We start from the raw sequence: 27,532 nt of genomic DNA, 5'->3' as shown, positions 1-27,532 counted from the left end.
GGCCAAAATTCATGGGTAGATTCCCCAAGTAAAAATATTGCGATTTAGCCGAACTTACCTTAGTCCAAAAGTTGATAGTTAAAGAGATACAGGGTGTTAAATGTAAAATATTATTTCAGTTTTTTTTTAATTTATTCCTTAACAAATGCAAATATCCTCACAAAATTTTGGGGATTGGAGTTCATTGAGTAGAGGAATTGAAGTCTGTTCACATTTTGGGTTAAAGTTCATAGAGGGCGCTAGTTGCAGTAGATTGAATGTGTTAAAAACGACATAACTTTTTTGTACTTTAAGGTATCTCATCTTTGGTAACAAATTCTTATTTTTCAACTTTTTTTGCACAAAAAAGGTATACTTTATTAAAGTAGCTATCTCGCACCGTTTTCGAGATATTTGGCTTTGAAACTTCCAATGCTGTTGCATTAAATTACAATTAAGTACCTACGGGTATTATTAATTTAGCAGTAAAATTTCTTAAGTAGGATTTGGACGAAAATCAAATAATGGACATCTTTCACTTGTCTTATTGCTGTCATTTGTATGCTAATTTCTATTAAGTATTATTCGTATCTAATTAAAATTACATGTTAGCTTACAAATTAAATTGTATAGTCGTATACATAAATGTGAGATAGAATGCCGAGGTTTTCGTTTTTGGAGTTACATGAAATCAGTTGTTTATGGAGAAACTATAAACATTTGAGAAGAACTTTAGTAGCAGGTTTTAAATGCTGCAAAGTCATTTCGCATTAAGGATTTATACTTTAAAATAAGACAATCTTTTAATAAACGTGTTGATAAATGTATTGAAGTTAGAGGTGGATATTTTGAGCAATTATTGTCAAAAAGGCATATTTTTTACTAATGTTTCCTATTTTACTGTGCTTTACAATATTTAATTCTAAATAAACCCTTGTTTTTGACATTTCTAAATTATTTTAATTATTTCAACTATTAGCATTGGAAGTTTCAAAGCCAAATATCTCGGAAACGGTGCGAGACAGCTACTTTCATAAAGTCCACCTTTTTAGTGTAAAAAAAGTTGGAAAATAAGAATTTAATATAAAAGATGAGATACCTTTAAGTACAAAAAAGTTATGTCGTTTCCAACACCTGCAATCTACGGCAGCTAGCGCCCTCTATGAACTATAACCAAAATGTGAACAAATTTCAATTCCTCTATCCAAAGAACCCCAAACCCCAAAATTTTGTGTAGATATTTGCATTTATTTAGAAATAAATGGAAATAAACTAAAATAATATTTTACATTTAACACCCTGTATCTCTTTAACTATCAACTTTTGGACTAAGGTAAGTTCGGCTTAATCGCAATATTTTTGCTTCGGGAATCTACCCATGAATTTTGGCCCATTACATCGAGACCAATTAATTGTCAGTGTTGCGAGAAACTCCGAGGGCTATATGCCCCTACCGCATTGAATTATACTCGCAACGCCTAGTGTTGCTGACTCACAACTGTGCCATTCAAATGGCTACAGTAGGAAGAAGTTGGGAGTCACGACAGATGGAGCCATCCGTATTTAGGATGGCGTTGGCCGATTTTCAAAATTCTTTTTTTATGTGTAAAAAGGCCTACGTTTTAATATTATATTTTTTGACATGTGACCTTTTCCACGGCCTACTATTATTAAGAAAAGACCCTCAAAAATCAAATAACATATTAGGAATTTGTTAAGAAGGAAATGGAAATTTTCGATTTAATCGCACCCTAAATACAAAGTTTCATTATTATATCTTATACAGGAAATTCACAAAATAGGTGCAAACTTGGAAAAATTTCACTCATTACTGAGTGTCCTGTATTAACAGCGGAAAATATTTCGAGGATATTTTTTCATAATTTTATTGCATTATGCAGTTTCATCGGTTTTACTCATACGGGGTACTCACAATAAGACAGCCAAATTTTACATTATTTCTAATATACCAAGAATGAGTTTCACAACGAATTAAAATTTAAATATTACTGTTTTCTATTATCCCACCATCATTTTGCTATGCACTGTTCAATTCGTCTCCTCTTATTTCTAAAACCTCTCCTCAACTGTTGAAATGTGTTATTTGTCAACATGCTTGTCTAATTCTATTACATAAATCTTCTCTGATCTGGGGCCTTGTTTTATACACTTTATTTTTCACAATTCCCTATAAAAAGAAATCAAGAGGCGTCAAGTCTGGAGATCTTGACGGCCACTCAACTAACGGACTGTTGCGACCTATCCACCTTCTCGGGAAATTCTCATTCAACCAATGACATACTATTACCGCATTATGAATAGGTGCTCCATCTAGTTGAAGGTAGAGGATCTGCCTTATATGAATCTATGCCAACAAGGTCAAGGTAGATTTGGGACCTTCTGATGAAGATCAGGAGGGACCAAAATCTGAATCATCTGGTCAAATTCCAGGTGATACAAGCGAACATTCAGCACAGTAGAGCGGCATCCGCTGCTCTCTGTACCAGTGTGGCGCGCGCAAATGCGGCTTTGTTCCAGGAGCCCTGGGTACATCGATCCTGGATCAGAGGATTGCAGATAAGTAATGGTAGCTTACTGTATTGTAGCCACAAAACTAGACCTAGGGCTTGCATTTATTACAAGAAGTAATATTAACATTTTTCCTTTTCCAGGGTTCTGTACGGATGACCTGGTGGCGGCCGAAGTAACTTATGTATCGGAGGGAACGTAAAGACAACTGATGATCTCCCTTATGAAAGAAAGAATCTCCTCTCACCAGGGAACTGAGGGACCTGGTGACTTGGTGCAAGAAGAAGAAACAACACATCGTAGCTTTGGCAGCTTTTTTAGATATTGAAAGGGCATTTGACAATACACCTTTCGAATCTATTAATTCGGCAGTTCGCAACAAGGGCCTTGATGACACTTTGTGTCGTTGGATAGATACCATATTGAGAAACTGGACAGTAACAGCTACCCTTTCGGAAGAGACATCCAAGTGTCGGGGCTGCCCCCAGGGAGGCGTACTGTCTCCATTGTTATGGGGATTAGTGGTGGACAGCGCACTGGAGGGATTTTATACACAAGGCTATGCGGACGACTTAGTCGTTCTCATAGTCGGCATACAAAATATTATCGTTTCAGAACTCATGAAAGAGGCTTTGAAATGGATAGATGACTGGTGTAGGGGGCAGGCACTGTCAGTAAACCTTGACAAAACGGTCGTAGTACCGTTCACCAGGAGAAGGAATTTGCTTGAACTCTCTGAACCTATAATAGAGGAGAGGTGCATTAGGCTTTCCAGGGAAGTAAAATATCTAGGGGTGATACTGGATAATAAGCTTATACCTGTAATGCGCACTTGGAAAAAGTGGTGAGTAAGGCGAAGCAGACATTATGTGTATGCCGTCGCCTTATTGGGAGCACCTGGGGACTGAAGCCAAAGCTGTTATACTGGTTGTATACATCGATAGTAAGAGCTAGTACGGCGCTGTGGTATGGTGGCAAAAAACACAACAGACCACAGTGAGGGAAAAACTGAATAGAATTCAGACACTAGCCTGTAAGTATAACGGGGGCGATGGCATCGAACCCGACAGCTGTACTAGAAGTCATGTTAAATCTACCACTGCTGCATGTAGTGGTGGAAAGAGAAGCGCGGCTGGCAGCATATCGACTCAGGTATAACAACGACTGGAGGGGTAGTTCCTATTCCGGGATCATGGACACATCTATGTCGGAACCAACTTTTGGGATGGTATCTGACAAGATAGTTCCAAGGTTTCACTTCCACAAGCCATTTGAGACTCAAATAGAGGATCAAAGCAAATTGAAGGAAAAGTTTAATACCATGGAAAGGTGGAGCCTAGTATGGTTTACAGATGGCTCCAAAATTACCAGAGGGACGGGTGTAGGAATATATGGACTCGGACCCAGATGGAGTGCAAGCTACAGTCTGGGAGAGTTCCTTACCGTATTTCAAGCAGAAATACAAGTATTTCAAGCAGAAATTTTCGCGATAATGGCGTGTCTGGCAGATAATGTACGTATAGGTTATAAACGTAAACTCATATATATATATAAAGCCAAAAATTAGACGGCTGTCTAAGTTAAAAACCAAATTTCTTTCTTAGACGGGGATGCAGCCAAGGATAAAAAAAAGTTACACTCTTTTAAATTTTCAAGCTTTCGAAACTATATTTTGTTTCTTCATCAGGAAAAAACTACAACTTGTATTTTATTGTAGTTTTTCCTGATGAAGAAACAAAATATAGTTTCGAAAGCTTGAAAATTTAAAAGAGTGTAACTTTTTTTTTATCCTTGGCTGCATCCCCGTCTAAGAAAGAAATTTGGTTTATATATATATATATAAAACGTGGAAATCTTCTTGAACCGCAGCTATTTCTTTCTAAACGTTTCGTTCCTGATAGGAACTTTTTCATAAGTCTTTTATTGTTAAAATTGTAATTGTTAATTAAATAAAACCTAAAATACAAACAAACTACTGAATATTTAGAAACAATTTTTTCCTGTAATTACAATTATTTTCATAAAAATATAATTTTGTTAAATCAGTCATCGTATTGGATAAATTTTCACAATATAATATTATTGTGTTTTTTCATTTTAAATTTGAAAAAGGCTTGCATTTTTTAAAATGTAAGTGTACCAGGAAAATATTTTTAATCGGCAATGTGGTAGGTGGATGCGTTGGAAATGAAATGAGCCATATAATTATGATAAAATCGAAAACAGGTAGTACGCCTAGCGGTGAATTTTTGTAAATTAAAAACAGAAAGGACATCTAGTGATTTTATTGGAAATTATATTTTAAATGTATAGAAAACTATTTTAAATGTTATTTGTTTATATGATAATCAGTGGAAATAACTAAAACGTAATTATTATTATTTGATTAAATTATGATATATTTGACTTCAGTTTTAATGTTAGTTTTGTCGTTAATACTGTTTCTATTTTTTGTTGTTTGAATCATTTCTTGGATTAATCTTTTGTTATAATTTGGTTCTGTGACAAGAATTTTAGTTTGATCAAAATTAAAACTGTTTTTTTTCTTTAACATGTTAAGTTCTGTTGCACAATTTTTAGTATATTTATGGCCCTTTAATCTATTCTCTAAATTTTGTGATATCATAACTATACAGGGTGTTTCAGAAAGACCTCCCGTAAATTCAGGGGGTGACGGTACGAGAAAAAATAAGAATTTTTTGTCTTATGAACTATATGTCTATCTCCTCTTGTTTTAGAGATACAGAGCGTCAAAATACAATTTTTTAAATATAATTTTTACGAAAATTTCCTAACAGTGCGAAATATTTTTATGAAACTTGGTATTCCGGGGTTTTTAAGGACGCCAAATACGCTGGTCTAATTATTTTTTGGATATTTCATAGAGGGCGCTAGTTACGCTACATTCCTATTACATTTTAAATCAAATTTTTTTAAGGTTAGGTTAGTTAGGTTAGGACTCCAATTTTCAATGCACAATTTTATTTTCTAAAAATAATGTACTCTTGTTAGAACTTCCTAATGTGGACGGTTTTCGAGAAAAAAGGCTATTAGTTGAACTCTTACAATAGTACGGTGAAGAAAATAAGTTAATTTTCCCAAAGTAGGCTTATGTCTAAACTTATTGATGGATATCTCATAAACAACGCATACATTTTCATAATATTTTAAACTCTAATTAATTTTATATCAAAATTTTAGTGATTATTAGTGACTGTAGTTAGTAGTGACTAATTACAGTCACTAAAATTTTGATATAAAGTTAATTAGTTTAAAATGTTACTGAGAATGCGTTGTTTATGAGACATCCATCAATAAGTTTTGATATAAGCCTACTTTGAGAAAAGTTACTTATTTTCTACACCGTAATATTATAAGATTTCAATTAAAAGCCCTTTTTCTCGAAAACCGTCCACATTAGGAAGTTCTAACAAGAGTACATTATTTTTAGAAAATAAAATTGTAGGTACATTGGAAATTGGAGCCCGAATGGTAAAAAAACTAACCTTAAAAAAAATTAAACCTAAAATGTAATAGGAATGTAGCGTAACTAGCGCCCTATATGAATTATCCAAAAATAATTAGACCAGCGTATTTGGCGTCCTTAAAAACCCCGGACTACCAAATTTCATAAAAATATTTCGCAATGTTTGGAAATTTTCGTAAAAATTCTATTTAAAAAATTTTATTTTGTCACTCTGTATCTCGAAAACAAGAGATAGACATATAGTTCATAAGACAAAAAAATCTTATTTTTTTTGTCGTTCTATTACCCCCTGAATTTACAGGAGGTCTTTCTGAAACACCCTGTATAATGACCATTGCAATCATTGCATGGAATAGAATATACCTACTATATGAAATTGTTTTAGTATAGGAGTTTTACTTTTTAAAGGTGTGAAAAATACATTTAATTGATTGATTTATGAGCAACTAAAATGTTGTATTTAGATAAAATAGATTTAATTTTTTCGGAAAAAGATTGTATATATGGTAATGCAATATACTGAAAATTGATAGAGTTATGATTAGAATTTATTGGTTTTTTGTTTTTGGATGTATTATAAAAATTGGAGATTCTCTGTTTGATAATTGTTTATAAAACTTGGGAGGATAATTATTATTTAGTAATATGTTTTTTATTTTATTTATAATTTTAGGCCTATAAATAGGACTATAGTACGATCGTATTCGATGCAAAGTAATAAATCATTGCCTGTCAAGGGAATCAGTGCAACACATTTTATAGGGGGTTTTGGAAATTGAATAATTTCTTTATGCATTATGGATTAACAGTTATATATTTATGAAGGTCAAAATGAAAAACAAAGGCATCTCCTTCGCACATTGGGCGGCAGGACAACAATACATTTATTTAGGGATGTGCGATACGATACGATTTTGTCATGTACCGGTATTTTTCTTACCGATACTCGAAAAATAGTACAATAGTAAACGGTACAATACGATACGATACATTTTCAACCAGTATTGAATCGATTTCAAATATCATGACTAATACTGATGCTGTACTCTAGTGGTTAATAGTTTAACTGAAGGTTTGTTATTTATATTCTACACATATACCTTTATTTCTAGCTCTAAATTACAAAATACACAAGTCGTGAACCGCTCATCTCTATAGACCTTTTCTTTTACTCATGATTTCGGAATCGACGCATTACGATCCAATGGAAACCAAGATGGTTGCTAGATTTCGGATCGTAACGCGTTATGATTCTGAAATCATGAATAAAAGAGTTTATAAGAGCTGTTTTACTCATGATTTCGGAATCATAACGCGTTACGATCCGAAATCTAGCAATCTGATTGGTTTCCATCGGGTCATAACACGTTATGATTCCGAAGTCATGAGTAAAAGAAAAGGGCTAAGAAACAATCATATACCGGATCGGGCTTGTACCGGTACTTCTTGTATCGATACTTTTCTGTTCAATATTGTAACCAACCGGTACTTTTAGATCGATACGATACGATACATGGTACCGGTACTTTTCCGAGTATCGCACATCCCTACATTTATTACTCCCTTCATTATCCCTCATATGACTTGTGTCTTGTGTTTTTTGCGGCGGCGCGCGTGCCGGCCTGGCGTGGTCAGTTTCGTTTCGGTTGTATTGGTGCTGCGTGTTTCTCGCTCGCGATATTTATGAGATTATAACTGTTATAAGTGCAATTATATTTCTTTCGGGCTATATGTGTGTTTCGCGCTATTATTTGAGAATTTGTGAGTGAAATCATATTTCTTGTGCTCCGTAACAAAAGTGTTTTTAGTGTTTTATTTGTGTGCTGTGTGTGTGTTTCGGGCTGTTGTTTGTGAATCGTGAATGCTATTATATTTTCTGTGCTAGTGAAGTGAAGTTTTTTGTATTATTATTGCTCTGTTGTCGTTATATGGAGAAATGGAGGCGGTGCCTGGATGTTCGCGAGCCGGATGTACTGCTGTGGGTACAAAAAAATCTATATTAAGTTACAGAGAAAAAACGATAATATTAAATGTCTATAACCCTTTAGAAAAGGATCATCCCATGAAACTGAAGACTGGTTTGGTGGAAATGTGTTCTAGATATACTGGAGTAAGCGAATTATCTGTTTTCAAAATTTTAAGAGAGAAGAAAATTGAAGGAGACGTTAAGAAACCTAAAAAAGGGGGTGCAAAGAAGAAATTAATATTAAATGAAGATGAGAAAAATGCAGTTTGGCGTACAGTACATAAATCATAGAATTTATATTTTGTTTATAATTTGTTAACATTTCTTGTTTGATAGAAAAATAACTTATTTTGTTGAGATTGGTAGAGAATTGTTGTTAGTGTTTTCATTTGATAGAATCATATCATAGGATTTATATTTTGTTTTCATTCTGTAAATATTTATAGTATATCTGTTATACAAGGTTTTTGCTTTGAAACTTCGTTCTCCTTATAAAAAAAAGAATCGTAATGGGGTGCGATGAAGAGATCAGTTCACGTCTGGAACCCTGTTCCTACAAAAATCCCTTTATTCTCATAAACTATTTGTTTTAAATGTAATTTATTATAAATCCAATTCGTTATTTAAATTCCACATATGTACTACATTTCACCTCTGTACGCGCCACTGTTTATTGTTCCCTGCTCTACGATCAAGCTCGCCAGGTTAGTATTTGACGTATAACCGACCACTTCGTACACTCGATGCACCTGGCCGACTACAGCTAGTACCAGAACACAGTGCGTATGCGGCGGTATTTCAGATTTTACATTCAATTTCATTTTAAATTTGAAACGGTTCATCTTACGCCTCCTAAAAATGATGACACGATTTTCCTTTGATAAAAGACCGACAATTTTTTGCTCTACTTTGCATCGTATACGATCGTACTATAGTTAAATGTATTGCTCTATTGATTAAACCAATAACTACACTTTTTTTGTATGATATCGGGTGGTGAGAGTTGAAATTTAAATATCTACCTGAAGAAGTGGGTTTTGTAAACCATTTAGTTAAAATCTGATTATTTTTGTGGATTAGTCAAATCGTGAAAATTAATTTTGTTTTTATTTTCAGGTTCGATAGTAAATTATAATTTTGGATGAAAATTGTTAAACTCATTTAAAATATTATTAATTTTATTTTCGCGAAAACTTGTCATTTCATCAAAGAAAATCCACAAATTACTGTCCTCAAACCTGATAAAAGTAATAAAACAGTCGTAATGATCACTTCTGAATATAACTCGAAAATGTTAGATTTACTACTAGATATAAAAAAATAAACTCAAATCCAACAAATAATTATCAAAATAAAAATATGTACTTTAATTAAAAAAATTGCAAAAAAATAAATTTATTGATGAAAATGAGGCTAGGAAATTGTTGATCCACAATGCACAACCCTCAAAAATATCTGGTCTCCCAAAACTGCATAAAACTAACATACCCTTACGCCCTATTGTTTCTAGTATTCAATCGCCTTTATATAATTTATCAAAATATTTAGTAGATATTATATCAAAAATAAATTGCCAAAATGATTATTACATAAAAGATTCTTTTTGTTTTAAAAAATTCATTGACACAATCAATATCCCTAATAATTATAGATTAATTTCATTAAATGTTACATCATTATACATATACAAACATTTCTATAGATTAAAATAATCACAAAAAAAATGGAATTTGTTACAAAATTATACTACTCTCCCTTTGAATGAAATTTTAACTGGTATTAAACTTACACTCACTACTAATTTTTTTCAATATAAAAACGATTTTTTACCTACAAATAGAAGGCTGTGCAATGGGAGCACCGATTTCATCAACAATAGCACAATTAACTATGGAATTTTTGGAAGAAATAATTAATAATATGGATTTTGATATATTATCTTTCAAAAGATATGTTGATGATTGCATTATCGCACTTCCCGAAAATAAAATTAATAATATTTTAAATGAGTAACAATTTTCATCCAAAATTACAATTTACTATCGAAACTGAAAATAAAAACAAAATTAATTTTCTCGATTTAACTTTAATCCGCAAAAATAATCAGATTTTAACTAAATGGTTTACAAAACCCACTTCTTCAGGTAGATACCTATTTAAATTTCAATTCTCACCACCCGATATCAAACAAAAAAAGTGTAGTTATTGGTTTAATCAATAGAGTCCTATTTATAGACCTAAAATTATAAATAAAATAAAAAACATATTACTAAATAATAATTATCCTCCCAAGTTTTATAACAAAATTATCAAACAATCTTCAATTTTTATAATAGATCCAAAAACAAAAAACCAATAAATTACAATCTTTATCCGAAAAAATTAAATCTATTTTATCTAAATACAACATTTTAATTGCTCATAAATCGTTCAATCAATTAAATAAATTTTTCACACCTTTAAAAAGTAAAACTCCTATACTAAAACAATCTCATGTAGTATATTCTATTCCATGCAATGGTCATTATCGACATTAGGTACGACATCACAAAATTTAAAGAATAGATTAAAGGGCCATAAATATACTAAAAATTGTGCAACAGTACTTAAAAACTATTTTTTAGGGAAAAAAAATTGTTCACATTGCAAAGGCATGGCTCCTTTTTACTGTATTAGTTGTTTAAATGTTAAAAATTGACTCAAAAATTGTTTTTTATAAAAGAATGTTTGACTATAGTTACAATTGTTTTTAATCTAGTGAAGTTCATAAAATTTTAACAACAATGTTCTTGTATACTTCGTTTTTGATGGTTTTTATATTATAATCTCACGTTTATGTCTTGAGAAAGGAAATAAACATTTCCGAAAGCTTGACAACAACACAGAGTGTTCTTATTACATTAGCCCTTAGCACTGTTGGCTGCAATCCCAAATACATCACTGGTTTTTTTCTTAACTAGTCAGTCAAGACTACCCTTCCTGCTTTATATATATATATATATTCTCTGACAGTCAAGCTGCAATTAAAGCTTTAGGTGCACAGAAGATAAGTTCAAAACTGGTGTGGGATTGTTTACAAATGCTGACTGAACTGTCCACCAATAATACAGTTAGACTGTGTTGGATGCCAGGGCACAAAGGCAGTTGTGGAAATGAGAAAGCGGATGAACTTGCTAGGAAGGGATCCGAGACAAAGTTCATTGGCCCGGAGCCCTTCTGTGGCACATCTCCCAGTGTGGTCGGATGGACTCTGGGCAAATGGACTGAGACAGAACACAGGAAATACTGGACTTCAAGGCCAGAACATAACCATTCTAACCGGGATTTGCACGTAGCAGAATGGCGCTCCTGGGGAAACCTTATCTGGAACCCAAGGAACTGAAAGAAGTGTCAGCAAGGAAGCTTTTGGACTTTGTCAAAAGGATAAAACTACTTGCAGAATAGGATTAGTAGTGGGACGCACAATAGGCCTAATTAGGCCGCGGTGCTATGGGACTTAATAGGACCAACCACTAGGAAGAAGAAAAAGAAGAAGAAGACGCCAACAAATAACCCCGACCTTCCACATAATTTTCCCAGTCTAAACCTTCGCCATACCTTCTCACGCTGCAACTAACTTAGAGTGCGCATACCTCTACCACACTATCCAGGCTCAGCTCCCAAATGGAATCCAGCCGAGCGCTTTTACCAAATACGTGGCAAAATATCGGGAGATTTTTTTTGGAAAGCGAGTGCTTTTTTAATTTTGTTCTTTCTTTGTATCTGTAATATTTCTCTTCTCAGCCAACCCCGCTTTCTATACCGGTACTGAGCTGGACTTTTGTCACAGCTTATACAGCTCCTCAACTGTCTTGGCGGGAACGATTTGCTTCGATTTCGTCGCGCAGCGTTTATGTACCGCCTTCCAGCGGAAAAGACGGCGTTGGCGTTCGTTCAGACGAGTAACGGCAACGGATAGTAAGTATTGCAATCATAGGCGTGGGTTTAATTTCGTTGATTTGGAGCATTGTGATTGTTTAGTTTTGAGTTTTGGGCACAGAACATACCAAGGATTTGAGTAAAATGAGTGAACGAAAAGGACATCATACTGTTTGTGCAGTTAAAAGCTGTTTTAATAAGGGTTACAACTCCAAGAAAAAATGTTGGTTGTGCATCATTTACATTAGGCAATACAACTTATTAAAAACTACGCAATTTTATTTCACACCATTTTCACCCTTTATTTTGGTACTAGATGGATACTGTTTTATGACATTCATTTATTGCGATAATATATTGATTTAATTAAAATTACTGGTTCTATAAATACCACAAACAGCGCCCTTTTAAGACCTCTTTGGTCAGTTTGCCCCTGCTGATAATCATCTTTAATTTTGTTTCCATTCTCTAAGGATTACGTTAGCAAATAGGAGCTTACAAGAAGGAATTTTAATTACTCTTCAAGTTTTATTTTAATAATCCGTATTAACTCCAAGTACAAAACCTATTACCTATTTAAAATACCCATTTTCTACTTTTAATGTCATACCACGTAATATTGTAATTCAAATTTTATATTATTAAAATTCCCTACTACGGTACTGTCAAGTAGAAACTAAATATTTTATTTCAATAATAAAAATTCTTTTAATCCAGCCCCGACTATTCCGCTTAATCNAAGAATTATCCAAGAAAAATAACATTTGTGGCACACTTCTAAAATTTATTAAAAAAATACCTTTTAGTCATCCATGTAATTCTTTTCCAAAAGAATTTGTATTTAGCTTATATTTAAGGATTAGAATTTATTACACATTAAAAACGATAAACCAAAATTTTAAGAATATTAACAAAAATAAATTAATAATATGGAGAAATCTGTAACGATTATATTTTTAATAGTATATTATGTTATTAAATTTTTTTGTATATTGTATTTATAATATGTATAACTATATATACTAGGAATTTTTGTTTTGTTTGTTTACATTAGGCAATACAACTTATTAAAAACTACGCAATTTTATTTCACACCATTTTCACCCTTTATTTTGGTACTAGATGGATACTGTTTTATGACATTCATTTATTGCGATAATATATTGATTTAATTAAAATTACTGGTTCTATAAATACCACAAACAGCGCCCTTTTAAGACCTCTTTGGTCAGTTTGCCCCTGCTGATAATCATCTTTAATTTTGTTTCCATTCTCTAAGGATTACGTTAGCAAATAGGAGCTTACAAGAAGGAATTTTAATTACTCTTCAAGTTTTATTTTAATAATCCGTATTAACTCCAAGTACAAAACCTATTACCTATTTAAAATACCCATTTTCTACTTTTAATGTCATACCACGTAATATTGTAATTCAAATTTTATATTATTAAAATTCCCTACTACGGTACTGTCAAGTAGAAACTAAATATTTTATTTCAATAATAAAAATTCTTTTAATCCAGCCCCGACTATTCCGCTTAATCCGAGAGAGTTAGCACGATTCCGTCTCGCTTGATTCTCAACCGCCACATCAAAGGCGCCGACACGGACTCTTCGAGCTGTATATTATTACTATGTGCTTTTGTCTTCACATACGGATCACTCTGCAAACTAAGGACATCACTTTTTGTTTCCAAGACACCTTCCTGATGTCGAGTTGCACCGTTCTCCCTCCATCTTTTACATCTCCCTCTCGTTTTAACAATCAAACCTAATTAAATTTAATATGAATTTTAGATTTATTTGGGAACAACAAATTTGCATCTGTGTGTCTTTGGGCAGGATAAGGAGAACTCGATTTCTCACGGCTTCTTATAGTACGATCGTATTCGATGCAAAGTAATAAATCATTGCTTGTCAAGGGAGTCAGTGCAATACATTTTATAGGGGGTTTTGGAAATTGAATAATTTCTTTATGCATTATGGATTAACAGTTATATATTTATGAAAGACAAAATGAAAAACAAAGGCATCTCCTTCGCACATTGGGCGGCAGGGCAACAATACATTTATTACTCCCTTCATTCTCCCTCATATGACTTGTGTCTTGTGTTGTTTGCGGCGGCGCGCGTGCCGGCCTGGCGTGGTCAGTTTCGTTTCGGTTGTATTGGTGCTGCGTGTTTCTCGCTCGCGATATTTGTGAGGTTATAACTGTTATAAGTGCAATTATATTTATTTCGGGCTATATGTGTGTTTCGCGGTATTATTTGAGAATTTGTGAGTGAAATCATATTTCTTGTGCTCCGTAACAAAAGTGTTTTTAGTGTTTTATTTGTGTGCTGTGTGTGTGTTTCGGGCTGTTGTTTGTGAATCGTGAATGCTATTATATTTTCTGTGCCAGTGAAGTGAAGTTTTTTGTATTATTATTGCTTTGTTGTCGTTATATGGAGAAATGGAGGCGGTGCCTGGATGTTCGCGAGCCGGATGTACTGCTGTGGGTACAAAAAAATCTGTATTAAGTTACAGAGAAAAAACGATAATATTAAATGTCTATAACGCTTTAGAAAAGGATCATCCCATGAAACTGAAGACTGGTTTGGTGGAAATGTGTTCTAGATATACTGGAGTAAGCGAATTATCTGTTTTCAAAATTTTAAGAGAGAAGAAAAATGAAGGAGACATTAAGAAACCTAAAAAAGGGGGTGGAAAGAAGAAATTAATATTAAATAAAGATGAGAAAAATGCAGTTTGGCGTACAGTACAAAAATCATAGAATTTATATTTTGTTTATAATTTGTTAACATTTCTTGTTTGATAGAAAAATAACTTATTTTGTTGAGATTGGTAGAGAATTGTTGTTAGTGTTTTCATTTGATAGAATCATATAGGATTTATATTTTGTTTTCATTCTGTAAATATTTATAGTATATCTGTTATACAAGGTTTTTGCTTTGAAACTTCGTTCTCCTTATAAAAAAAAGAATCGTAATGGGGCGCGATGAAGGGATCAGTTCACGTCTGGAACCCTGTTCCTACAAAAATCCCTTTATTCTCATAAACTATTTGTTTTAAATGTAATTTATTATAAATCCAATTCGTTATTTAAATTCCACATAATTATGTACTACATTTCACCGCTGTACGCGCCACTGTTTATTGTTCCCTGCTCTACGATCAAGCTCGCCAGGTTAGTATTTGACGTATAACCGACCACTTCGTACACTCGATGCACCTGGCCGACTACAGCTAGTACCAGAACACAGTGCGTATGCGGCGGTATTTCAGATTTTACATTCAATTTCATTTTAAATTTGAAACGGTTCATCTTACGCCTCCTAAAAATGATGACACGATTTTCCTTTGATAAAAGACCGACAATTTTTTGCTCTACTTTGCATCGAATACGATCGTACTATAGTGATATTTATAAACCTTTGTCGCTTCTATTATACGAAAATAATGTTCTAATGCACTGAACATTCTGAAAAAAAATATATTCTTACAAAATCGCCCTGTCAGAAGTATCTAGTAGCAAAATACCCACTGCAATTTATAATACCATTTACTTCGCAGGCTTCACTAATGCCCCGATATGGCCGTCATACAAGATCAACGAAATTGGGGGCTGCATCCACACTACTCGATTTATTAACATATTTAGTCACTTTTAAGATTAAGAGGTTGAATGTTGAATTTTGTTTTTACTATACAGGGTGTCCCAAAAGTGACGCCCGTCCTTCTGGGTTTTGATTAAGGGGACAAAAACAAATCTAAAATCAAGAGTGGAAAATTTTCCGATTGTTTTTCTTTGTTGAGTAATTCAAAAAAATTATTCAAAAAACTAAAAATAAACATTTGGGCTGGGTTATTACATAATTATGTAGTTCAAAGCTGTATTTGCTGCAGCTGTCATTGCTGGATGACGTTCTGTTAGCAGTTAGACTAAATTATTGGTTTGATCATGATGGAGCCCCATCACATTATGGTGTACGAGTATGAAATTATCTGAATGAAAACTTCCCAGACAGATAGATCAGAAAAGGTGGACCATAGTCTCGTAGATCACCAGATCAGAATCCCCATCTTTTAGGATTATTTAAAAGAAAATATTTACAGTGAATCTGTTGTAAATCCAGAAAATGTATAAGCCCGTATACACGCTGCTCTCGCGTTAATAGACCAAGAGATGTTACAAAGAGTTCATGCTTCAATGTTGAATCGTTATAATCTTTGTCTTGAAGTAGAAAGCAACTTATTTTAACAGCTTTTGTAAAAACAATTTCTATTATTTAAGCACATTATGGTTTTAGTTTATAAGTTTTTTCCTCTCCATTTTATAAAACTGTTTTATTATTAAAATGTTTTTCTCTGTCCTTTTCAGGTTAAAATAATTCTTTACACCCAGGTACAACCGACAATCGGAAACTATAATTGCCTACTATTAGTTATAAATTATTTGTCTTTGAGATAAAAAAAATTGATTTTAATTATTTTAGTTTTTTGAATAATTTTTTCAATAACTTAAGAAAGAAAAACAATCGGAAAATTTTCCACTCTTGATTTTCAATTCCTTTTTGTATCCTTATTCAAATCCCAGAAGGACGCGGGCGTCTTTTGGGACACCCTGTATCATCGCTACATAATAGAATTTGGTTCGATTTTATACTAAGAACAGTAAAAAATACAAGAAAAGAGACTGACGAGTTGAACCTCCTTTGCAAATGTCACGCACGCACGCACCCACCCGCACCCACCCCCACACGCACGCACGCACGCACGCACACACACACGCGCACGCACGCACACACACACACACACACACACACACACACACAAAGTCTATATTCAATTCCAATTGTCATTTTGCTACACCCTCTGACAGAGGTATAGGTTATAACACTGGGCAATCGTAGGCAGCAAAAAATATATACAGGCTGTTTCAGAAAGACCTCCCGTAAATACAGGGCGTACAACAAAAAAATAAGAATTTTTTGTCCTATGAACTATATGTCTATCTCCTCTTGTTTTTGAGATACAGAGCGATAAAATAAAATTATTTAAATAGAATTTTTACGAAAATTTCCAAACGGTGAGATATAGTTATTTTTTATGAAATTTGATATTCGGGGGTTTTTAAGAATGCCAAATTCGCCGGTCTAATTATTTTTTGGATATTTCATAGAGCGCGCTAGTTATGTTACATTCCTATTACATTTTAAGTTCTAATTTTTTAAGGTTAGGTTTTTTACCATTCGGGCTCCAATTTTTAATGTACAATTTTAGTAACATTTTAAACTCTAACTTTATATCAAAATTTTAGTGACTGTAATTAGTCATTACTACAGTCACTAAAATCACTAAAATTTTGATATAAAGTTAAATAGAGTTTAAAAACTAAGAATGTATGTGTTGTTTATAAGACAACCATCAATAAGTTTTGACATAAGCCTATTTTGAGAAAAGTCACTTATTTTATAGACCATAATATTGTAAGAGTTTAATTAAAAGCCTTTATTCTCGAAAACCGTCCACATTAGGAAGTTCTAACAAGAGTACATTATTTTTAGAAAATAAAATTGTACATTAGAAATTGGAGCCTGAATGGTAAAAAACCAAACCATAAAAAAAATTAGAACTTAAAATTTAATGGGAATGTAGCATAACTCGCGCCCTATATGAAATATCCAAAAAATAATTAGACCGGCGTATTTGGCATCCTTAAAAACCCCTGAATACCAAATTTCATCAAAATATTTCGCACCATTTGGAAATTTTCTTATTGTCTCACTGTTTTTCTATTATTTTCTATTGACGATTTTAATTAATAATATTAATATATGTGTACCAGTACTTTTATAAGTATCTGATTTTATGACTGAAAATGTATGTGAGGGGTCAAACTTCTAATTTATTCTATTCTATTCTATTCTAAAAAATTCTATTTTGTCGCTTTGTATCTCGAAAACAAGAGGAGATAGACATATAGTTCACAAGACAAAAAATTCTTATTTTTTCTGGGTCTTTCTGAAACAGCCTGTATACTCAATTCCCACTAAGGTCAGCCCAAAACGATTTAGAGTGGACTAGCTCCAAGATAGTAGAATCCTCATGGTTGTTATATGGTAGTGGTCTGCCAATTGCCCATGTAATAGATTGTATCTGTGACACACAAAACAAAGGAGATATAAATGGAGCTTGAGATCTATGTTCAGAAATATGTATTCCTCCCTTGGCCTAAGGTGCAATAAAACTTCAATTGCCAGATAAACACTAAGTATACTCACTGGTATGTGTGCAATGGGCAGGTGGTAAAATGTTACAACAGTTAGAAGGCTGAAGTATAGATACTATAACTAACGGTATAAGAGTGTGGCGCTCCACATATAGGAATTCGCTCTTCCCCAGTTACAGCTATAAGTGGTTGGCAGTAAAATAAGTACCTATATTTCAAGTCTACATCTTGTGACTAAGTCTAGCAAAAACTTTAATACACAGGCAGTGTCTGAGTGGTAAAGTTAATAATACACAAATGAATAAAATGAAGGAAATCAACCCATAACTCCTGCTAAGAGGGCGGCCCTGCCAGATGCCGGATGCTCGGAAAATTTTGTAACGTAATGTCACGAACAAATCGTCAGCTGAGGCGAACAGCGTTGCCAAGTTCACATCATAATCTGCGGTTCACATTTAATTAATCCGCTTTAGTATACGGATACATATGTACGAAACCAATATAATGCAAATAAATAAAGGATCATGCTGCATTTTATTATAACTAATTTTAATAATTGTATTAACAAATACAAAATGTTTTAACAAGCGTTACTTTTTGAAGTCAATTTTCGTTAAAAGAAAATAAATAAAGCAGAGGTTTGTAGGCACACTGAATTTTATCAAATAAAAAAAAATCGGCACACTAAATACCCGAATATACAAAATACACTACTCGCGGTTACAAAACCATTAAATAACAATTTAAAGCGTTTATTCAAATCTACCACCCTCCATATCTCCCGCATTTTTCCCGCAAAGGAGTTAACATGACACATTTTCAAAAAGTTCAAGCTTTAGAAGCAGCTGATTTCCCCAATCGTCTTGAATTTTGCAATTGGTTCCTAAATCGAAGTGCAGCAGAACTTTATTAACAAAGTGCTCTGGACAGATGAATGCTATTTTACTCGTGCTGGCATTTTAAACAGGTAAAAAATATAAGTATTGCTTTCTCAAAAACAATAAGTACCTACCTAGGTTACACCAAAGTTTAGATTTACACTAAAGTTTACATTTATTATGTAAACTTTGGCTATACGCAACTGCATATGAATAATAAATTGAAATACTAAAACTGTGTATTATTTAACATAATAAATTATAAAACGTGAAAACGTTACTGTTATTAATATTAAAAATGATAAATTGTAATAACCCTATTCATTTGTTATTTTAGCATAAATAAATAACAATTGTTATCACAATATTTAAGGTAAAATATCTATTTATCATGTGTCCAGACAAAGATGTTTATTTACGTCTTGTCCGAGTTCTAAGTAGGATCATATTCTATACAAAGTAGTAAATCATTGCCTGTCAAAGGATTCAGTGCAATTCGCTTTTTACGTTTACGCTTTTACGGGTTTTAGAAATTGAACAATTTCTTTATACATTATGAAGGGACAAATGGATCAGTTCACGTCTGGCACCCTTGTTCCTACAAAAATTCCTTTATTCTCATAAACTATTTATTTTAAATGTAATTTATTATAAATCCAATTTGTTTTTTAATTTCACATATGTACTACATTTTACCTCTGTTGCGCCACTGTTGTTTACTTGTTTTTTTGGAGGCGCTCTCTGTTTTACGTCCAAGCTCGCCAGGTTAGTATTTGACGTATAACCGACCACTTCGTACACTCGATGCACCTGGGCGACTACAGCTACTACGAGAACACAGCCGGTATTTTAGATTTTAAATTCAATTTGTTGACACGATTTTCTTTTGATAAAAGACCGACAACTTTTTGCTACTACACTCGTATTAGTCTAGAGGCCAGATAGGGTTACGTAGCCAAACAGAATGCCACGGCTGCAAACAACTTATACCTAAGTATTTTGACTTCCTGAAACCAAAAAACTTGGTGGCAAAGTCTGAAAGTGGTCAGTTTAATTGTTATTAACAAATTGAATGTTTAAATGGCTGTAAAAAGTTTATTTTTATAGCTAGTACAATTTTTATCCGTTAATAGTTACGTTTTCTCATAACAAACATATTTTTTTGAAAATTAACAAAAGATTAACTTTAATCAAAGTTATTGCAAATTTAGTGCAAATATCTTACATCTTCCGTCTCTGCGCGTACCAATTTTACCATATAACTGGTTCAATTGGACGGATTTTAAAACTTAAACTTTATTTTACAAGATAGGTAAGTTCCATTTATTAATTAATTTATTTAAAAATTAATGGCAGCTTAGAAAGGTGTGGAATTTCAACGAAAATGGTGGCTTTATTGGTTTATAAAACTTTTTTGTTATAAATTTCGATGAAAAGCCAAAAAGTTACCGGTTATTGTTCCTCGCATCCTAACAATGATCTCATGCCTTGCATTGTTAGAATGCAAAGAACAATATCCGGTAACTTTTTTGGCTTTTCGTCGAAGTTGAATAATAAAAAAAATCTTATAAACAATTAAAACCGGCATTTTCGTTGAAATTTAACAACTTTCTAAGCTGCCATTAATTATTAAATAAATAAATTAATAAATGGAACTTACCTATCTTGTAAAATAAAGTTCAAGCTTTAAAATGAGATGTCGTGCGTCTCAATCCGTAGTTAGTTCCGAGCGAGCAGCCGAGCCGAGCAGACGTGCTTGTGAAGCGAAGTAGTCCCACAAACTGTCTTTTATAAGACAAATATTTCGGCCTTTATTAAGGCTACCGAAAAAGAATTCGCAATACTTATTGCAATTTCGCAATATATCTAATAACCGACGTTTTCCAAGCCTAGGCATAGAGAACGCCGGTATGTGTGTTTCAGATGACAGGGCACGATGTCTAGGTTGTCGACGCCGACTTACGGCGACGACTCCAACGGCGGCGAGACGAGTGGCAGTAGGCCTGGCAGTCCGAGATCCACGTCTAGAGAGCTCCAACTCGCAGAAGAAAATGCGAGGCTACGCCAGATGGTGGAATAACTCCGAGAACAGCGAAAAGCTTTCGAGGAACTCGACAAGAGGTCCAGGGAGCAGCACCAGGAGCTGCTCCTAGTCCTAAAAGGACAAGGTCAACCCACGAAGGGCGTTAAACGAGAAAAACCCGGCACTTCGTCGTGCTCCGAAGACGAGCCAACGACAAGTAAAAAGAAGCCGGTAGAACAGACAACCGCGCCTGTCAAAGAGACCAGGCCATCGAGAGAATTGAGAAGATGGAAACCGAGACCAATTCGGCCACGAAAACGACTACCAACGCACAGGACAAGGCCAAAATTCCGCCAGTGGTCCTAAGGAAGACTGGACGGTAGTCAGTAAACGGATGGACTCCAAAAAGATCAAATTCACAAAGGCTAAGTTAACGGGGGAAGGCATCGCCATCCATCCGGAAACGCCTGAGGGCTACCGCTGCCTCACACGTGCCCTCGCTGACGAGGGCAGGGAGTATCATACATACTCTCTCCCCAGCGAGAGGAGGCTGAGGGTGGTAGTGCGAGGGCTACCGGACGGGATTTCTGAAAAAAAAATCCAGTCTGACCTCGTAGAGCAAGGTTTTAACCCTTTTTCTGTTTTTAGGATGTCAAACAGGAAGACAAAAGCTCCGATGCCTCTGGTCCTTGTGCAGGTCCCCCAGGAGCAAGAAGACATCCTCAAGGTAACCAGATGCTGCCACCTCGTGGAGACGCAACGAGCCAGGACTGAGCCGACGCAGTGCCACCGCTGCCAGCGATTCGGTCACGCACAAAGTCGCTGCACCGCGGCGGCTAAGTGCATTAAATGCGGAGAGGGACACCACTCCGGTGACTGCAAGAAGACACGGGAGACTCTCGCAAAATGCGCGAACTACTGCGGCGGCGGCCATCGAGCCAATTATCGGGGCTGCTCCAGCTTCCCCAAGTTGGCGGCGAGAAAAGGGGGCACTGGCAATCAACGCAAAGTACCTACCCAGACCACTACAGAACAAGCTAAGTCAACGCACCCCCCGAAGGTGACTGCGGCGAAGAGCTTCGCAGAAGCCGCCAGGCCAAATCAGGCCCCCGCCGCTGCACCCAAGAGTGGCCCCAAAACCAACAGGAGTGCAGAACCCGCCAATGTGGCCAGCATGCTGGCGCAGATACGGGAGATGTACTCCGCGATGTCGGCTTTTTTAAGTAAAATGCCATCTCTGTTACAGGAGTAAATGGACCCTCCGAAAAGTGTGCAATCCCTAAGAATTGCTTCCTGGAATGTCGACGGATTCCGGGGGCGAAAAATCGAACTCAAGGAGCTCTTACCCCGTCTAGACGTGGACGTGTTGGCGATACAAGAGACCAAAGTAGAGGACGCACACACTGTTAGGATTCCTGGCTACCTAGTGTATCGCAGGAACCGAAACAGACACGGAGGCGTGGCCCTGCTCATAAAAAGAGGTATAGATCACCATATGTTGCAGGTTCCTCAGCTAGAAAACATGGAAGCCGCCGCCGTATCGATCCGTACTCGCAGGTACGGAGACATCGCCGTGGTGACCTGTTATCAGCCCCCTCATCTCCCGCTCACCGATCACGATTTACGCGCGGTCCTGGAGACGTGGCCCCAAACCGTAGCCATCGGGGACTTTAACGCGAAATCGCCCGAATGGCACAGCACGACCACCACCACGCGTGGCAGGGTGCTTCTGCAATTCTTGCAGAACCACGAGGACGTTGCAGCGTACGGACCCGATGGACCGACGTACTACGGTGCAGTTGGAAGACCAGACGTGTTGGATATCGCTTTGCTCAGGGCAATACCGATGGACGCCGATCTGACGACGCACTACGAGGGGGCGACGAACCATGCCCCCATTCTCCTAACCTTAGGAGACGAGCGTCGCGGCGAGGACACCGTTGCCAAGCGGCGGACCGACTGGGGCCTATTCCGCGCAGAAATGCAACGAATATGCGCACCCATTCCGGTCATCCGCGACGCGGCGGACCTCGAGGCTGCCATCGCGAGCCTTGAGACGGATATCCACACCGCCTTGGAAGCCAGCACCACGGAGACGACGGAGAGGAGGATAGCGAACTATGCAGGTGAGTTACCTCTTATGTTGCAGGACCTAATCAGGGAAAGACGTGCGGCGAAAAGAAGAGCCACGAGGACAGCACACCCCCGGGATAAGCAGACGTTAAACCAGCTGAACCGGAGGGTAAAAGCGGCCCTAGAGGAGCACTACCAGGACTCGTGGCAACGACATCTGGAGTCACTAAACCCCGAAGACCGCAGCCTGTGGACGATGCAACGGGCGCTGAGGACCACCCGGAAGCCTATGCCTCCCATTCACGGAGAGAACGGGATCGTCTACACCAGGTATGAAAAGGCCGAGGCATTCGCCGACAGCCTTGAATTACAGTGTAGGGAAAACCTTCTCGACGACGAAGACGAGGACCACGCCGACGAGGTGGAACGACGCGTACGGCGCTACAGACGCCAACCCGACAGGGACGACATTAGGCCGGCGACACCCGAGGAGGTGAGGGACATCCTGCGGCGCCTCAACCCCCGCAAGGCACCCGGATGTGACCAGATCGGAAATCGAATACTCAGAAAGCTCCCCCACAAGGGAGTGATGGCGCTGCTCAACATCGTCAACGCCATCCTGAGACTGCGAAGATTCCCCGCTAGGTGGAAGAAAGCCGACGTCATCTTCTTCCCGAAACCAGGTAAGAATCTAACCTTTGCTGCCAGTTACAGGTCTCCTGCCGATGATGAGCAAGGTAGCGGAGAGGATCATCCTGACCAGACTGCGTGAGAACTCGGAAGAATTGCGAGTCATCCACGACGAACAATTCGCCTACCGCAGCGGACACTCAACGGAGCAGCAGATTCTCAGGTTAGTAGAACATCTGTCCGCAGGTTTCAACAACCGAGAATCCACCGTGGCAGTCTTCCTGGACGTCGCCACGGCCTTCGACCCGAAGAGGCTGCCGGCAGACGCAGACGGCCTAGACATCAACTCCTGGACGCAGGTGAGTCGAAATTTGTCTGTCTGTTTCAGGACCGCCAGGATCAAACGACGAAAACGACGACATACACATACACACACATTCCCCCCTACCTTCCTATCCCACTCTCCCCTCTCGCGCTAGCATAAGGGCCACCTTAACAAAGCGCTTCCTAAGCTGCATAGCTGCACGACCTCACCTAAAACCACCACTCCGGTCGCAAACGACGCCAGTCGTTTGCGACTGACACACGACACCCCCGCCGACACAGACGAGCCGGCGAAGAAAGAAGAGCGCCAGAAGAAAGGGCCCTAGCCGGCTGGGTCCAGCCAGGACAGGAGGACGCCCCACGAACCAATCCAATCCGGCCGCGTTGGCGGTCCGGAATGACGAGGAAAGGGCCTACCTCTACGAGGCGTCCGGGCCTACAGCGATGAATCCCGCTCAACCCCGCTCCATCCGAGGTCATTTTTTCCTGCCAAGGATATTAGCGCTCAATCCGTCCAGTAGAACCAGATTTGGTAAAATTAGTGCGCGCGGGGACGGAAAATGTAATAGATTTGCACTAAATTTGCAATAACTTTGGTTAGTTATTTTTTTTAATTTTCAAAAAAATACATGTTTGTTATGAGAAAACGTAACTATTAGCGAATAAATTGTACTAGCTATAAAAATAAACTTTTTACAGCCATTTAAACATTTAATTTGTTGATATCAATTAAACTGACCACTTTCAGGCTTTGCGACCAAGTTTTTTGAATACAAGAGGTCAAATGTTTAAGAATAAGTTGTTTGCAGCCGTGGCACTCTGGCTACGGAACCCTATCTGGCTCCTGGACTATATGGTGCACGTGCAAATTAAAAGTGTGTTAAAAGGTTACTGAACCACAGGTTAGCCTAGGTCGGAAACACGTACCGAGTTGTTTATTTGTCTCCGTCCCATTGTTTTTTTATGGAATATACAAGTCTCTCTTCTATTACTTCCAGTCAATATTTAAATACTACATACATTTCATCCTCTCTTTATAATTTATCTAGTGTGTTGTTTTTTATGTCAATATTTCTGTAACGAAATTGAAATGGTTATGAAATGAAATTTAAATTATTTGAACTTTTGGAGTCTTGTAACTTCAATATTAAATTTTATTTAAAGTGAAACAGCTAATTTCTTTGCAGCCATAATAGTCACATTTGGTCAGATGAAAACCCGCACACTACTCGTCGATTTAGCTTTCAGAGGAGAATCGGTGTCAATGTATGGGCAGGAGTATATGGCGATCGTTTAATTGGGCCGCATTTTCTACCTGAACATCTGAATGAGCCGCGTTACTTTCAATTTTTAGTAGAATTGTTTGAAAACCTTCCCCTTCGGGCTTACAGCAAATGTTGTTAAAATATTAACATTATGATGCTAATAAAAACTGATTTTTGGCAAGGCATGCTCAGACCTCCTCGAGGTTCTTGCTAGGCAATAATAACAATTTAATGTTGATTGCATAAATAAAAAATAATTTATAGCATTTTAAATTATTATTGGCTGACGTGAGCAAACCGTTTATTTATTGTCTTTATATGAGCGAAAATATATAACTATGACAACGTTGTATCTAGGGCGCATTGTTCATATCGTAGCCGTGCATAATATTGTGAATAACCGGCTGACGTCAGCCGGTCAGCCTGAAAAGGGGGTTAAATAATGATTTGATAATATTTTTTTTCAGCTTAAATATGCATTTAAATTTTTTTTTAATCACGCCATCGTATTATACTCATTTTTCTCTATCTGCACTTAAAATTAATGACATTATGACTGAATCACCCTGTATATATACCCTGAATAAACTTACGGTAATTATTTACTATACCGTCACCCTGTGACTGGTGTAATTTTTCACGAGATTCTATTCAACCAATCAGCGATGGCATTATTTCGAGTGTAGACGTACCGGTTTGCCATTGATCATTGTAAACAAATCATTAATATTGGTGACGCCAAGATTTGGGTATATGTCCGGAAAGGTCATGTCAAAAATGAAGGGATATACAGGGGAGGTCAAAATACTTGTAGTATTTCATAAAAAAAATTCCTATTGAGCTTCGTTGTGGAGTTATTCGCCTTCAAAGAAAGAAGTTTGAAAAACAAATTCCAATCACAACTTATAAGTCATTACCATGATAACAATGAAATTTGAGCAATTAAGTAACTCATGGTAATGTTCATTTCCAAGTTTAAACTGATATTCAATGTGCCTCGATTACACAGGAGCAGACGAAATTATCCATTTAAATTTATACATCTTTAACAACATTGCCAAAATGTGATACCAACATTTAAAAATTTTTTTTATGAAGTACTACATCTATTTTGACATTCCCTTCATTTTTGACATGACGTTTCCGAACACCCTGTATTTCGTGACCACCGGCCCTTCGATGTTGGTTGCCTTGCCTAAACTTGGCGGTCACGTGGCTTGTAAACTTTTATGAGGGCTTTGTACAATGTATTGCAGTATTCTACTGACAAATTTGTACAATGAAAAAGTTCCTATGATCATAACATAAGTCTGTAAATGTAAAACTTACTTGATTCATTTTGAGTGGGATAAGCTCTCTCGGCCAATATTTCTAAATCCAATTGTTTGAATTTATTTCTAATGGGTTCTAATAATCTATTAATGTACACTTCTACTGCAGATTTTAAATCTACAGGATGGATCTGTTGCTTAGAAAAAGCATCTTCCAAATTTGTATATGTCTCAAAGACAACATCACCTCCATTTTCAGAAGTACGGGAAATAATAAATCTTTCATTACATTTCAATAAGGGAAATAATACATGTTTTACAAAAGACAATACACCATTGTTTTCAACATTTCCTGGTTCACAAAAAGCTCTTCTTAATTTTTTCTTGACGACGACAGGAGAGTCCAGTAAATCTATTTTGGTGTCTGCCTCAGAAGATGACATTTTTGAACCAGTCAATCCTGGTACTAACATGAAATTAATTATAGATTAAAAAAAGCAAAATAGAGAAAAAATTACGTACCCATCGGATTCATTAAATGTACTCTTTTTTCATATCCTAATTGGGGTAAGTATTTCTCTGCAAAAGTAAATATTTTCCTTTGATCAATTCCTCCGAACTGTGCATCTACCCTTAGGTATTCTTCATCTAATGCTTGCAAACCTAAAAAGTAATTAAATGTATATTTACCGATCAGGAAACGATTGTCTAAACACATAAATATGTATTTCAAATAGATATGGATAGATACCTGTAAAGTTCTTTATAAGGCTAGGATTTTTAAACATCCAGCAAACTGCGTGCGGCAGCAACTGGTTACTTACGATCATCTAACAGTTCTATAAAAATTTTAAATTCTCTTTACTGTATATGTTTTTATAAATATTTGTAACGTCTTCTTTAAACAAACTAAATAATGAAGAATAATGATGATAATAATAATGATAATGAATAATG

General features: G+C 36.2%; 1 protein-coding gene across 1 annotated transcript in view; it reads left to right on the top strand.

The window, feature by feature from the left end:
- Window positions 1-21,378, top strand: part of LOC111692255 (zinc finger MYM-type protein 1-like) — a 31,284-nt gene extending 9,906 nt beyond the window's left edge. The window contains exon 2 of the mRNA XM_023456161.1: window positions 21,082-21,378. Coding sequence (XP_023311929.1) covers window positions 21,082-21,378 — 297 coding nt within the window. The remainder of the gene's footprint in view (window positions 1-21,081) is intronic.
- The last annotated feature ends 6,154 nt before the right edge of the window (window positions 21,379-27,532 follow it).

The sequence above is a fragment of the Anoplophora glabripennis genome, unplaced genomic scaffold, assembly GCF_000390285.2.
Source record: "Anoplophora glabripennis isolate ALB-LARVAE unplaced genomic scaffold, Agla_2.0 scaffold1184, whole genome shotgun sequence".
NCBI lineage: Eukaryota > Metazoa > Arthropoda > Insecta > Coleoptera > Cerambycidae > Anoplophora > Anoplophora glabripennis.
This window is presented reverse-complemented; position numbering and strand designations above follow the sequence as displayed.